Raw genomic sequence first — 16,776 nt, 5'->3', positions numbered from 1 at the left:
TTTCATATGTAGCTTTCAAAGGATTTAGGTCTACAACATAATCTTAACATACGCTGAATGAGGAACGCTGAATTTAAGATACCCTCCTACAGTACAGTCTGCAGACCAACAGAGCAGGACAGTGTAAAGATCTCTGTGCCATGTCCTGCAGCAGCTCTTGCCCAGCCAGTGAACCCTGCGTCCTGTGCTAAGCAATTCAGGTGACTCAGCACTGCCCAGTGCAGGGTCTCCTAGTAAAGATAGATCCTAGAGGGTGAAAATGCTTGTAAACATCTCCAAATGCTTTGTAACAGAATGCTGGAGATTATAAAACATTTTATGCAGAGCAAGGTCAGTGGGGAAGAGGCAAATTGTTGATATAATTAAAAAGTACTATAAAATTACCTACGTTTTTCCTACAAACCATGTTTCACTTATCTCTAAACCATCATTACAGTACAATACTACTGCTGTAGAATCTTTTAATGTCTATTCATTTTATCTTTGCATATATTTTATAATAATTCAGTTAGGTTATCTGTTATACTTCTCTCATAAAATTGTTTTTGTACTTTCTTTACTGAATACAATTTTGCTCAGATAACCTACACTGTCTGACATGCCGTGAAATCCTTTCAACACCACCATCAGGGAGACATGTTAGCTCCTCCAAGTCATCCCACTGTATTTCTTCAGAAACTCCTACACAGCTAGTGACAGGATTTATCAACTCAAGCTTCTGCAGTTTGAGAGAACTGCAAATTAGCTTAAATCCTTTCATATATGCCAGATCCTTTTAAGTTGTTTACCTTCAGGAGTATTTTAAGGGGTTAGGAAATGAAAGACTTGCCTATGGAGCTATGTTGTCCCTTATTCAAAGAAAACTATTACTTCAAGCACAAAACCACTGTCATTTGAATTAAAAATCCTCACACAGGCTACTGTGATAAAATTTTAGTAAGATTACTGTGAGAACTGTTTTTTCAACAGTAAGTATTGTGACAGACAATATCAAGAATAATCAGGAAAATTTGTCTAAAAAGTACCACAAAGATCGCCTTCATCAGATCCATCAGGACAATCTCTTCTTCCATTGCAGAGCTTCTCAGGCTGTAGGCAGATGGAGGTATCATTAACACAAGGGTATTTTGGTGGTCCACACATATAGCCCTCGCAATTATCCTCATCAGACTGATCCTCACAATCAATATCGCCATCACATAGCCACGCTTTGCTAATGCATCTCCCTTGGAGAAAAGAGACAATAAACACAGGAAATCAGACTGGAAGAAAACTTTAGAAAAAACCTTCAGTAACATTACACAGATTTTTTTTTTTTTTTGGTGGTTTTCTATTAGTAATACTTTCCTCTTAGATGAGCAGAAAGAAACGAACTTGTACTTATACTCTGAAGCATCACCCACATCAGTGTTGACAGTGTAATTTTCCAAACACCATCAATCCTAATTATTTCTATGCTGAACAGAACTGCATACAGGCACGACACATCCTCCTAATCTTTTAAATATACCACATTATACTAAAGTATTTTAATTTTTTTTAATTTCTGGTTTTCTTCATCTCTCTCTTTGTATTCTACTCCAACAGGCTTCCATAGGAGCAATGTTTCAATGACTTTCTATTACCATGGGTTTGAGAAACAAAAGTTTTTCTAGGAAGTATACACAATACAGTCCCAGATTATGTCAGATAAATGATCAGCTTTTAGACAAAGTAACTACAGCAGATGAAATTTCTTACATGATTCCAGTTTTATTAAATGATGCCTCAGAGCTTTTCCTTTACTCCTCAAAAGGGAAAAAAAAAATTCCACTTTTGTGCTGACCATCAATGTTTAAAGATATAAGACAGTCTCTTGATTGAGAAAGGGGTTATGATCATTAAAAAAACCCCAAACTTACAGGTAGTAGAATCACTCAAGCCAGAGATTAATAGGTGAAAGGTAACAGAGATTGTTAATGCTGCCAGTTACAGGGGTGCGTGTGCTCCTGTCCCAAACTATTCTTCAACTCTCAAGTATAAACTTGTGACTTGCTAGGAGCTAGCGGTAAATTTTGATAACACCTGGACTGAACAGAAGTGGCATGTACTTTATTCTCCAACTAATAAAGAGAAAAACATCTCTGATGAATCACCATCCCTGGACGTATTTGAAAGAACTGCAGATGTGGCACTTAGGGACATGGTTTACTGGTGGACTTGGCAGTGTCAGCTTTACTGTTGGTCTTGATGATCTTAAAGGTCTTTTCCAATCTAAATGATTCTATGATTCTATTCTATTACTCTAACAAGTAGAATCACAGGTTAGGGAAGCTGATCTTGCACTGTGTTTCTGCCTACAGACTATTTAGGTGGAGAAAATCAGGCTGGAATGGGAAGGAAGACCTGGAAATATGTGAATCCATTGACAGCAATGTTAGTGGATGCCCAGGGACTGTCTGGTTATGCGTGACACCGGTAACTGCAAACTCTTGCACAGCATGCACTGACGTGACTTTTTGAGCAACCTTCCCAGTTTAGCATCATTCTTCCCAATAGGAAATTTGATGACTTTCTGGGGGAAGCAAGTGAGTGTTTGAAATAAACAACTATTGTAAAACTCTAATCTCCTTGGATAGGTGTCAGTACCAAATTCTGGCTTCTACAGTCTACAGGCTGTCTTTCACCCTGTTATCATCCATGACATGGTTCAATATAAAACCACCTCAAAATAGATTCTGTACACCTGTCCACACAATGTAGCAACTGTCCCTAGCTGTAACTCTACTGTCTGCCATAACACATTAGCAGATTTCAAATTCCTTTAAGGGAAATACTGGCTTAAGATTAGCATTAATACTTTTTGTTTGATATTTTAGTCTTATTTTAATGGGAAGAGTGCTGTCATCCTCACAGAATGACAATGGGATAAAATACAGTGAAAAAAGAGGAATGAAAAAAATACATTTCTGCAGCATCTCACAAGGCAAATGTGTGACCTCTTTCACTTCTGGTGAAAAAAAAAAAATCAAGAAGTGAAACTTCAGGATCATACTACAGTGAGTGTGGTTTACAAACAACAGAATATATTTTTACCAGTGCAAAATCACCTGGAAAACTTAAACAGGGAGTGGCGTCAGTTAGAAAGAAACGCTTTCACCATTTTCTATAATGGTCAAAGTCCCAAATATCCAACACTGAAAAGACAGAATTGCACAGATGCAAGAAAACAAAGTTTTATGCGTGATATGTGTGCAGGTTATCTTTACATGCAATCACCATGGTTTCAAAAAAGTGTCCATATTCATTATTATCTTGAAATGACCATTGATTTTATATATTAACATAACACAGCAGTAGAATGAAAGCTAATGAAAAACACCAATGTCAAGCAAACTAACCAGTTGCCAGAATAAATTGACATTGCTTCCAGCAGAGTTCCTAATCTGTTTTTTAATTTTTTATACGCACAAATGTTTACGGAAAATCAGCTTTCCTGCCTTTCTCTTACCTTAATGAAGATATATTTTATAATAAAAGATTCATCTTCCACTACGACAGTTCTGACATGTTCTTAAGTAGAATATGCCTACAAGGAATTAATCTTTGCCAAAATTCTAAAGAGATGGACTTAATGAAATATTATGACTGTCTTGAAATAATTACTTAAAATTCACTGAAGTATTTTTGCTTTATTGCCCCTTACTGAAATTCACTTTTTTGCTTTCCAGAAACTTTTTAGTAAGATTCCATCACAAATTAATTGCCTCAACGGATATATCTATTCTTTTCCATAGTTCTTGTGTAATACAGAGGAAATACATTTAAAGTAGTGAATCAGAAGTTCTGAAGTAACAACTATGTTTTTAATTTTCTACAAATACTAGAAAGCACAACAGAATTAACTTCTCATATAATGTTCAGTCTTTCTTTGGATGCTTGCCCAGGAAGTTTTTTTGATTATATATTCAACTGTAGGAAAACTACTTTGGTAGAGCATTAATTGCATTCAGTTTCCTAACCTATAGAATAAGTTCCTAACCTATAGCATAGGCTCAGTCTCACTCCTATCAAAAATGAAAGAACGTTTTAATCTGACATATTTAATAAAATGTTGTGATGGTCAATGATCTTGCTTGTCTTGTAGAACAAAGTTGAGACTTAGACTGAACTACCTTGTTTCAAGACCATGGTCATTTCTGGTTTTTAAGAGCTTTTAGCAGAAAGCAGGTGTTTATAAATGTCTCCTGGATGAGACCAACAGAAAAAAAAGTCAGGGCCTAAAGATAACAGCTGTTACCAGAGAAAACAATGGTAACATGAACTGAAGATAAACATGGTACTGGAACAATGTATATAATTTTCTCGTTTACTTGCTGTAGTAGTTTCTTTTTATTTAGTTTTTTAATGTCCATCCCTCCAGTCAGAAATTTCATCATTCTGAACCATCATTATGTTCAAAAAGGTTATTGACATAGTTGTACAAGATATGCAGCTCTAAAGATCTAGAAGTGAGAGAGGAGACTAAGCAGGCAGGGAACAAGTGAAAGCAACACTAGTAAACCCACCTTTTGACCAATATGACAGAATCATTAAGGTTGGAAAAGACCTTTAAGACCATAAAGTCCAACTGTCAACCCAACACCACCACCCCCACTAAACCATGTCCGAAGTGCCAAGTCTACATATTTTCTGAACACTTCCAGAGATGGTGACTCCACCACCTCCCTGGGCAGCCTGTGCCAATGCTTGACCACTCTCTCGGTGAAGAAATTTTTCCTAATATCCAATCTAAACCTCCCCTGGCACAACTTGAGGCCATTTCCTCTCATCCTATCACTAGTTACTTGGGAGAAGAGACCAACACCCACCTTACCACAACCCCCTTTCAGGTAGTTGTAAATACTTTCCACCCACCCTTTGAACTTCTCCATGCTTCCCATTCTTATGTTCTTACTAAATCTTCTTCTCTTCCAAAACTCCTCTCATGCCATATCTCCACAGTAACCCTTTCCTCCTTATCAGCCCACATATAATCCGTATGGCAGAGAAGGCAATTTCCTGTAAGGCAATTTCCTCCTCATCATCATCTTTCTTAAAAACCCTTCCTTCCCAGCCTTCCTCAGTATCAACTTCTGTTTTTCTCTACTTGTCACATATTTGTATTTGACTTACACTCTCCATCCCGACAGTACTATTGCTGCTGCCCTCCTCTTCCAGTATCACTGCGATGATCAACCCTTGACTTTTTCCTCTCTATGTACATTCCTTATATTCCATTCCAAAGAAATCCTACTTCTTCCCTCAGCCTTCTTTTCTCTCTAGTTTATTATTAACATGTAAGAAAAAAGAAGTACAAAACAATAGCCCACAGGGTAGCATTAAAAATCATAAGACACAAAATTAACTGCTTCTTGAAAGAAACATAAAAAGCAGTAAGTATGACAAATACACAATACAGTTCAGATCTACTGCTTACTAAACTGAGGTATTCATGGCTCTTCTGCATTTGTCTTCATGAAAGTACTTGATTATGATCATTAGAGGAATTAGATAACTTTTAAAGTGAGATTGCACAGATTCTGCTCTTGGTCCAGTACTACTAACTGTAAAGTCTGAAGATGGAATAAAAATGAGAGATTTTTGTAGTACATAAAACTGAGTCCAAGTACATGTCTGTAATAATTTTTGGAGGACAGAACCAGAATTTAAAATAAAAAGCTGGATCTTAGTCTAATCTAATTTAGTCTAGTCTAATTTAAAAACAGAAAATAACTGGCTAGAAGCAGGATCTTTGCTGGAAGCCTAGTTGATTGTCTTCATCTTTTCACCAGGATAAAAATCCTGGTGAAAATCCAACAGTAGTCAATCTCAATCATGTAGTTACTGCATCTCATATCCTATTGTTTCACAAACTTTAGTATAAAATTTATCATGCATCACCACGAAGAACCGTGTGATGTTCTTGAAAAAAATCAGAAATGTCATTCTGAAACCTCTTAACTCAAGGGTCCCACAGCATTTTGTCTGACTTTGGATACTGCAGCTCAAGAACCACACAGGTCAGACAGTTCCAGTGAGACCAACGAAAATACTAAAGGTTTAAAAATCCAAAATAAAAATAGAAGGCATTCAAGAGGGGGAAAAAAAAAAGAAGTATTTGTTTATTCAGCAAAAAAAAAATTGGTTAATGTGGACATATGACAAAAGTCTTTCAATATTCAAAAGATTTTTATCCTGGTGAAAAGATGAAGACAATAAATGAAGCTTCCAGCAAGAATTCAGATGACTTATTAGGAAAACACGTTCAACTATTAGAGGTGAATTACTAAAAGTCCATCTATATAAGTTATAGAATGCCCTCTATTGCATATTCTCAAATGCATATCAGAAACGGGGCTGGATATGGTGAATTCTTGAGATCAAATAACTGCTTTAAGTGGAAGAATCATGTTTGGCTGAAGGCTGACAAATGCCGTAATTGTAACATGACACACATGCCTCTGGCATTGTGACAGATTAACCAGAGCCAATGAAAAACACAGTAATGAAAGACCCTGCAGTTACTATTTACAGCCATCAAACAAATAAGAAGTAATCAAAAAACTGGGCAGTAACATTTCATGATTACTGTTCTTATCAACTGTCATTTCCCTCAAAATGTATTGGCTGTTTCATCTCCCCTAATACACACGCTCCTACCCAGATCCATCATATTCTGTATCAGGAAATCAGATGATACCACCTAGCAATCTATAAGGGCAGAATTAGCCAATTTCTCCTCATCTGAGCAATTCTCATAAATGTGGAAGCCAGACAGTATTATTTCTTTAGAATAATTCCCAGAGAAAATTACGTTTACTCTGAAACCTGAGTGGATCATGACAGAAACTATTTCTCATAAACCATTATTAGTCATTCGTCCCACTATATGGAACTAAACTGAAAAGCAGCTAAACAAAAATTTGCTTTTGCTGTTTTCTGTTCCAATGCATTACCAACATGTCTGCTCCAGAACAGCAGTTTTGCTCCTTCCAGGACTGATGGAAGGAAAATAGTGAAAGAAAAAATTATGAATGAAACTGTCATAAGTGATTCCTAAAGTGACGTTTCCACACAACCAATAAGCATGACTGCATTTTCCTCTAAATCAAAGCTATGTACCCTTGAATTTATCACGTTTGATTAAAATATTTTTTTTTCTGTATTTATATGTGACAGCTAGAGAAGTCACATTTCATCCTTCATCCAGTAAAATGACTGAGATTTTGCCTTCCTTGTGCACAACTGTAAACATAGGTAAGTGTAGAATGAAGCAACATAGTTTGAGACCTTTTTTCCTATTTAAGCACTAGGAAAAAGACTGTATCAGGAAGAAGTGTATTTCCTGTGTCAGGGTTTCTAGCAGTCTCTTTCAGTAAACAGACCATTCTTTTTAAAAGTAAATAATCCCTTTTTACCGATTGAAGCTATTTTATTTAACAGCTACTTGTTCTATACATCTTTATGGAAACTGTAGGAAAACAAGAAGAAATGTTTTGTTTAGATTAAATTCAGTATTCCATGTTTATTTATCCAGACATTATGATTTCTATAAAATCCAAGTAGCAGCAAGCCTCCAAGTATTTCTAAGACATACTGAAGTAGTTCATGTATTAAAAATGAACTCTGCTCACACTGTAGATTTGAATAAGCTATCTTACTGTATCCATACATGTTCACAAGTACTTTTGGACAGAGCTCACATAACTAGACTGCACGTTTATCATGCTTAGCTATAACACAGGCATTAGAATGGATCCTCCTTTCCTGTAATAATTATAGGTGTCTAATGGCAGCAATATTACTACTTACTATATCCTGAATTAAATTTTGCCTCTAAGTTATTTTATCCCAAATATTTCATTAAGCTTTGAAAGAAATTGTAAAAAGATTAATATAACACTGACATATATTAATTTCCCCCTTAACTGGACTGTCCCTTAAGAAAATGTTCTGTCTAAGCATTATTTTGCAAAATAATCCAATGTTAAGATTGTCACATTCTTTTCATGTCTTTTAATGAAGTATACTTAGCAAAATTTGATTTCAAACCTTCTCAAAGAATGTATTTTTTCTTCCAATATTGCTGTTTGAATTTCCAGTGATGTAGTTCAAATTCTTTGAAGTCTTCTAGCTAATTACTTTATACCATTTCAATCAACTTACTTCTAGGGCCAAAGATGGAAAAAAAGAAGAAAATACCTGGACTTTGAAGTACTATTAAATGCGACATTTAAGTATTTGGTTTGATGTACTATCATACCAAACAGATTCAGCTTTAAGTAATCTAAAAACCCATCCATTTGATATTGTAAATCAGAAAACAGGTTAGGGGAAGAATATTAATATTATTTTCCTGGTATGAGTACAGTAAGTAACATCACCTCATCAGTATCAAACATTAAAAGCAGCATTCACATGGTAGATACGTGACCAAATCACACAAACACCGAGTAAATGAGAGCAAAACGTATCTGCAAGCATATACCTGTACTCTTGCAGGAGAACTTCGTTTTTTCATCACACAGTCGTATAGTTCCATTACACCCTTTTTCATCGCTGCCATCTTCACAGTCCTTTTCTCCATCACAGCGCCACAACTCAGGAACACAGTTCCCATCAGGACTGCACTGAAATTCCTTCCCGTTGCATCTTCCAGGAGAGGGAGTTTCTTAGAAAAATAAGAATTACATTGAAGAACTTGCTCACATGAGTTTTTTCCATGCCAATTGCCCTTCCTAACTAAAGCCAAAACCAGAGTCCCCATGTATAACACTCAAACCTCACTATTCCTTTCTAACTCATCACTCCAAAACAAGCTTCAGACAAGGTCTTTCTTACCCTGCTCACTCCCTTACCTTCCCCCTCCACCAGAGGCTCAAGGTAAACACCAATTTTACTTTTTTTTTGCACAGCTGTCAGACAAGAATGAATTTGGAGATGTAAGGAGGGCCAAGGCTGATGAAGTTTTCCTGGTGCTTCGTAAGCCCTGTCTCTCACCCTCAAGCTACATTCCCTCCTCCTTCTTCATTCTCTTCTTCCAACAAGGGCCATTTCCTAGTTCACAAAACATGAATAGTCACACCTCTGCTCTGACACAAGAGTTCTGACCCCGACACCTTCCTGTCTTGTGCTATTACAGCACTGGCAGACTAGTTGTAGCCTTTCTGAATTCCACAGCAATGAACTTCAGTTCAGCACAGCTATGGAATTAGTCTTGAATGTTTCAAAACACAATAACTACGTGATTTTAATTATTCATCACAGACTTAATTCCCTATGTATTTTCTAGATTATGTCCTTTTCAATTTCATTCTTGTCCTCTTTTTCCCAAACTATTACCATTATGAGTAACGTCTGTATTTCATAACTTACTAACAAAAATAACATGTACTTCAAAATAATGTTAAACTTACACATTCCTGTTTGTACCAAGAAGCACTATTTGAACAAATTCTTATTAGCACTATCTATAAAGATACGGTTTATTTTATTAAAAATTGCCTTGTGGTTTTTTTTTTCCTAAATAAACTGTATTCTTGCAGAACAGCAAAGACAAGTTGCTGGATAAGTGTACATCATGTAGCAAAGCAGGACACAGTAGATTTACACAGATCACTATGAGGAAAATATGAGAGAAAAATATTCCATTCTTATCTGACTATTCTTTATCCTTTGCTACAAGCTTCCTCCACTTCTGTCCCCAACCAAATAAATACAGTGTATGGCATTTAAATGGGACTGTAGTTTCTTAAAATATTTTTATGCTTCAGCAGCACTATTAAAAAAAACAACCTAAAATCCTGGATTCACACAAAAATGAGTGTTACTGCACAAAAACCCCTGAAATTATAAATGGCAAGTTAAGGAATGCTGTTTACTGTCTCTTCTTTATCTAGGCAGCATGCATCTCTGTAAAAGGACAAACATCACGTTTAGCATAATTCAGTAAACTACAAAGTTTATCTCAGTATAATACCCATTTTGTTTTCAAATGCATTCTTCTTCTATGATATACTTCTGTATTATTGTATTACACTTGACATTTTTTCCATTCCAAACTTTACCAAGGTTAAAAGCATTTTCTCTTTTCCATTGACTGAAGACAGGTCCTCTGTATTTATAATAAGGTATACTCTGTGTTTATAAGTATTAAAATATGGAAAGAAAAAAATTGCTAACCTTCCTTGCTGCAGTTTGTTTTGCTTTCATCACTGAAATCTCCACAGTCATTGTCACCATCACACGCCCAATGACTTGGGATACATCTACCATTATAACATCTGAACTGATCAGCAGAACATGAGTGAATACAGCCTACTTCATCACTTCCATCACCACAGTCGTCATCTGCAAATATTATTTTTTTAATCATTAGAAAAACATAAAAAATCTGAATAAAAAAGGTGATGAGAAAAAGATATTTCCAAATATTCAAGAGAAAAATAACATGCAATAAATAGTGTGTTTACTGCCCACGGGCATATGGTAAAATTATTCCTAATGCAAGCAATTCCTTAACTCGAATTTACCAACAGCACTTAACCCTCTGTCATTTTGGATAGTCTAACCCCTTATACCTATTCACAGTTACTCAGTCAGTCACCAGCAAGCATGAGAAAGCTGTAGATTTGCTTCATTTCTTCAGTCATGTTTAACTACACGGGCTTCCAAACACTGTGGTTTTACCTTATTCTCAGTGATTCATTATGTTAACTGTCTAAGTACAGACACAAAGAGCATCGTATAAACCAAAATGAAAACCTGATGTCAGAATTCTTTTTCAGTAGTATTACAAATGTTGTTTCCATGCACTTGCAACCGCGCAATATGGAAAAAGCACCGCAGCACATAAATAAGGGTGGAATGTAGTTTCTAATTACTCTAATGTTGTAGTCATTACAACAATCCTGAGGCAATTCCCATAATTTGCGTGGGATCACCAAGGGAAGGAGAAGATAACTATGTCAGGTAAACACTAAAGGGTCTCCTTGCACAGAATTTCAGTAAGCACATTGTGATAATTTGGGGAATCTGTCCATTTACAGCTATGAATTCCTGTCAGTCTCATAAAATTATAGTAATATGAAATGCTATGGTGGATGAAGAACCAACCCATTGTTATTAGGATTGGCATGACATCACTCCCAGATCACAAGCTCTGAGAAAAAGATTAATTTAAACAGCTGTCATTTAAATATCTATTCTTTCAGTCAAAAGAAATTACTACACTGTGAAGTCTTCCTGTCCTGCCATCTTGAGGGGTGCTATTTGTTAAATTGAACTTGCCTACAAACAACAAAAACCCCAGATATTTTGGTCACTGTTTTCTAAAAGTAGAGAATATTTTCATATGTGATAGCATAGCTTTTTTTTTAAATAATGAAAGTTTACATCACACTTCATTCTACAGAATATGCTGCTTGTAACTATTACCATATCCACTGCATAATTCCTTACATGATGTGCCAATATTGTTGCTTTTAAGATCAGGGCAGTATTTTAAAAAAAAAAAACAAACAACTATATTCTCTGACAACTTACAAGCCAAGCTGGCAATATCAATCTCAGAAGAAAAGAGTGAGTATCAATGCAATGTTTATGTAAATCTACTATATTTGTTTCAGATATAGAACACTTGATACTTGCCTGAATCACATAGCCATTTGCTGCTAATGCATCTTCCATTTTTGCATATAAATTGAGTTAGTGGCTCACATGTTGGGAATTCTGCAAAAGTGTTCAAAAGAAAATAAAAACTATTTAATGTATATCCTCTTTAGTAGTATTCTTCCAACCCTCCTATGTGCATAAATTACACAGGTGTATAGTATGAAAGATTTGCACCTGCCACATACGTAATCTGGAGAGGAAAAAAAGGTGAGACACCAAAAGAGAGGATAAAAAGGCTTTTAACTGTAAATACCAGTCCAAACCCTATCCTTCTTCAATACGGACCACTGAAATGCATTATTCTGTATCACACGACACGGTCCTATATTCCCATTAGACCAGGGCTGTCTGCCACTAAGCAGGCTAATATTTATGACTAATTGTAGCTTTATGACTGATACAAACCATATTTTCAATATGTTTGTTTATATAAAAAAAGTTCTACAAAAATTGCAGTAACACTGACAGTAAAAGACAGGAAATGGAAGACTATAAAATCAGAAGGTTAAGCAAAAGAATAGTCAAGAAAAAGTTACTGTACATGGAAATAGTAAAATCCAAAATTAAAATTTACAATAATTTCCTCCAAGAATTCCAGTAAAAGTAGTAGAAAACTGAAACAATATAATTCAGAGACACCCAAAGATTTGCTTTTATAGTTGTCCAATATGTTTCTGCATAAAACAACTTGAGTTTTTTCAGACTACTTTTCCTTCTGAAAGCAATGACATAGCTAGGTGTGTGCATTCATACCACTAACATGTTAAATACTACTTGTACCCATTCAGTTTGGAAAATATAAGATCTACTTTACAAAAGCTGGCAATTCATAGGAAACAATCTGAAAGTAACTTGATTTAAAAGGAATGAGGAGGAGCTCTGCCCAGACCATCAAGAGAGTAAGGTATCTCTCAGTAACTGATACCTAGTGTAAACCAAAGATGACAACATGAACAGTCTGCCTGAACTGCTACTTAAAGGCAAATTTGTCCTTCACTGGAGGATTTCAGGCAGAAAGTTCACAGTACATACTATATGCAACAGAAAGAAATGTCCAAGATGGTGCATAGTCCTGTCAGCCACATCAAAACTGCCCAAGTTTTGAATTATGTTGAAAAACTTGAATTTTGTTTAGAACAAATCTCCAAGTATTTTCCTTATTTGGTTGCTCTAACTACATGGGGTTGTTCTAGTGTTGTTAAAACTGGGCTGACAAAGCTAAACTTGAAAAATACTTTGACAATCAGGCCATGTAATTAGTCTGCACTGAAGAGTTTTTCTAAACTTTTAAAACATGCTGAATAAACATAACATTTCCTTAAGGAAAAACAACTATTTAGTCAATGAACTTCTCACTTGGGTTTGCTGTCTCTTGCAGTCTTTGGTGAAGCAAATGTTTCACAGGTAGTTCAAAAGTTTGTTTCTTTTTTTTTTTCAGAAGCTCAGGGAAAGTTTGGTTTAAAAGAAGTCACACATGAAGCACCAAACCAAACCAGCTGCATCAAATAGTGAAATTTAGAAATTACCACAAACATTGTAAGACTGAAGTGATTATTATTCTACTTCAACACAAAAAAAAGGGTGCGAAGAAAAGTTAACACTGATGACAATACTTTGTCAATTACTCCTAGAAAGGTGTTTTGTTTTTTTTTTTAAATAAAAACCAACATTACAGTGACAAGAAAAAACTGTTCCAAGACAAATAAGGTAGATGTGCAAGTACGATGGTACTTAGCTACTATATAAGCCATGTTTCAAGCAAAGTTTTAAGCAACTTTTAATTTCGCTTTATAGCTGTTCAATAATTTTCTACAAATTTAACTTGTATATTAAATGTAATTTCCCCCTTTTCCATACATGAATGACTTCATGATTATTTTCTTTAAGTTTATCTGCCTACCCAAGACCTCTATAAAGAGACAGAAGCTAATTCAAATAAATTGTGATTATCCTCACCCCTACCACCTTCCATCTCATGATTGTCAGCCCACCACAGTCTTTGTAAGGATGTTTTTCACTATCTCTACTGTTTGCTTCTCAGAGCCCCAGCCTCCACCATCATCCACAGCTCCCTCTCACATCCTAGAGGACAGTCCCCCTCATTGTCCCTATGGTCTCCCCAGTACCCCTTTCCTTTCCCTGTTTTGCAGCAGAGATGCCCATTCTGTAGCTGATTCACAGCCATCCCTGTGCCGATTGCTCTGCAGACTGAGAAAGCAAGAAAGGTGCCTCTTGAGAACACAGTGAAGTTTCTCCACAATGTAGACATCAATCACATTTCTCTCTGCTACCCAGCAGTCTTGTAAAAACTCCAGTTCTTCGATACTATAACCCTTCTGTTACCAACTGCAAATGGTACGAAAATGAACAGAAACAGATGGACACAAAAATAACCACGTCTTGTTTCCTTCAGGAAAGCAGTAGAAAACAGTAGAAAAATGAGGATCTCTTTTGATATTGTCTTTGGAAATGTCATGCTTCTTAGTAAATCTGGTTGTATCTTAAGAAAAAGTGTAAACACTATGATACTGACATCATCTTTCCCACCCTGCTCACCCCAGATATCCACCAATGTAAGTATGCTTAAGGTTTTGAATCAACAGGAGCCAAAAGTTATTCATAGCCGAAGACTGATGCAGTTAAAAAAATCAATGATTTGCAATGGTAACAAAAAGCATGCCATGATTTTGCTTTCAATACAAAAACTTGTGAATACAGGAAGAATTTTAGACTGCTTTATAGAAGAAAATATGTAACAATAAATAGAACAGCTAAATAAATGCCATTAAAGTGCTTATTAGCTGTCAAATTATAAAGCAGAATGAAAAAATGAAAAATTTACATATTTGCACACACACAGTGCTCAAGGATAAACAAGATTCTAAAACATGAAACCTGTGTGAAGTTTGGCCAAACTGAAAAACAGCAGGTGAAATAAATGCCGATTAAATGATCTGAAGAAATATTCCAGATCAACTGAAAGGACACCATACAAGACACATGGGAAGAAATTAAAAAGGTGACATTAGTATCTGTATATTGATAGAGTGTCTAAGAACACAAGGTACAGCTAGTCAGATAAACTATTACAGTACAAAGTGCCGCACTGTACCATTAGATAGACTGTTATAATTTCAGAGATTGTAAAATACAGTGAGCCCACTGGGATGAGCTATTCTACCTCAGTATGCAACAATTTACCCAATTTGAAACATGGCAATTAAAAGGTCTACCTTAATATGCTCATTTTCACTCACTTTATTTTGATTTAGATTTTATTAAACATCATCTATTTTCAAGTAACTGATCAGATATCAATTACTGCCAATATAACATTAGCTTTCTTTTTTCTGGTTTATATCAGTATTAAAAGAAAGAGGAAGAAAGTAGCAAGAGAAAGCAAGTGAATATTCCAGGAAACATAACAACTGTCTACACGTAAAAATCCTCAGAAATCTTGAATGCAGTTATAGAAGATGCTCAGAATTACACACGGACTTAAAAAGTAACAATGTAAACTCAGCTAATGGGTATTAGCTGGTTGCCAGTCATTAATAGTTAAAAATTGAACAAACTTAAGGTATTATGGTCAACAGAATTTACTGATTGGATCCTACATGGTTGCCGCCTTTAAAATTCTCTAGTACTTGAGGTCCTGGAGATGTATGTTTATGTAACACAAGGAATCATGGTGTCAGCCTATGACTTTCATTTATGCATTTTCTTTCTGTTTTTCTCGTTCTCCACTGCAAGTGCTTTGTAGGGATTGAGATCTTTGCAGAAGCTGTTTTCAGTAATAGAACTCCAATAACTCTACTGAAAAAGTTTACAGCAGTAAGAAGTTTCAAAAAAGCAAAGAAAAGGTAATGTTTTTATCAACTACATTGCTTTCATAGTTTGATTTTGATGAAGAAAGAATGTATTTTTGTAACAGTGAATCAAGTTAGAGTATCAGCTATATCTGAGAAAAATACAGGTCTACCTACTAAGTATCCTAACAAGTACACTTCAGCTTTTATTTTTTTTGTGTGCAACCTGTCACTTCATGGTTACATGGTTGATGCTACTTAAATAATCAGGCAGCATTCTTTCCTGAAAACTCTTGAAGTCATTTCAGAAACACATCCTATTACATTGCGACACACTTATTAATTCATATTAGTATTTGACTCACTAATTCATATTAGTAAGTCAAATAATATCACAAATATTACCTTGTAAACAGAGAACAACCTGATACAATATTTTGCAGACAGCTGATTGACCCTTTTGCTCTCAGAATCACAGCAGTTACCTGTGACCTGCCAAACAGATGAAGGCAGTCATGCTGAGCTGTAAAAACCTTAATTGTTTGGAAGCAGCTGATGAGACAAAGCGCACCTCTCTTTGCAATATCTCAGTAAAGCAGTAATCAGCAGAGCTGCTGATACTCTCTCATGATACAACCAAGAAAGACTAATTTTTTCTGCAAAATACAACATCAAAATATCCTTCTGTTCCAACTTGAAACAGTCTGATTTTATTGACATCTACAATATGGTGAGGGGGCCCATGTGAAGAGGCATGTGGCTGAAATAAATAATTTTTGAGGGTAACAGCACTTGACAAGGGGATGCAATTTAGAAACTGCTGCATGTTTGGTATTGTACATGATCTGCATGTTTGGTATTGTACTTAAAAACTCATTAATAGAAAATGCAGTGTTTACTTTGGGTTTGTTTATTAATCAAATAAATTATATTTGCCATTTCAGATAAAATATTATCAGCTCATATAGAAACAGAACTGCCCCTCATACTTTTTCTATTGTCAGTTCACATGCAAAGAGACCCTCATATGTTTAACTTTTTATAAAGTATTTTTACTTTTTTCCCCAAAAGAAAATTTACTTACCACAGGATGTCATTTCATCGGTTTCATCTCCACAGTCATCCTCCCTGTCACACAGCCATGATGTTGGAATACAGCGTCCATTCCCACAAGAAAATTGGTCAACCTGACATGTTCTTGCTGTCAAGACAAAACACTCCAAAAATGCACGGGAAATGGACTAAATCTGTTAGGTGTCTTGGTTCATGTCTG

At 35.5% G+C, this 16,776-nt stretch overlaps 1 protein-coding gene across 1 annotated transcript in view; it reads right to left on the bottom strand.

Annotated features, from left to right (window-relative positions):
• LRP1B (LDL receptor related protein 1B) overlaps positions 1-16,776 on the bottom strand; it is a gene marked incomplete at its 3' end in the record, with an annotated part of 741,532 nt that overhangs the window by 253,760 nt on the left and 470,996 nt on the right. Inside the window, exons 18-22 of the mRNA XM_082001234.1 lie at positions 16,588-16,704; positions 11,671-11,751; positions 10,204-10,371; positions 8,510-8,692; positions 1,026-1,226 (exon numbers count right to left, since the gene is read on the bottom strand). Coding sequence (XP_081857360.1) covers positions 1,026-1,226; positions 8,510-8,692; positions 10,204-10,371; positions 11,671-11,751; positions 16,588-16,704 — 750 coding nt within the window. The remainder of the gene's footprint in view (positions 1-1,025; positions 1,227-8,509; positions 8,693-10,203; positions 10,372-11,670; positions 11,752-16,587; positions 16,705-16,776) is intronic.

This window comes from Phaethon aethereus (assembly GCF_964289735.1).
Source record: "Phaethon aethereus genome assembly, chromosome: 6".
NCBI lineage: Eukaryota > Metazoa > Chordata > Aves > Phaethontiformes > Phaethontidae > Phaethon > Phaethon aethereus.
This window is presented reverse-complemented; position numbering and strand designations above follow the sequence as displayed.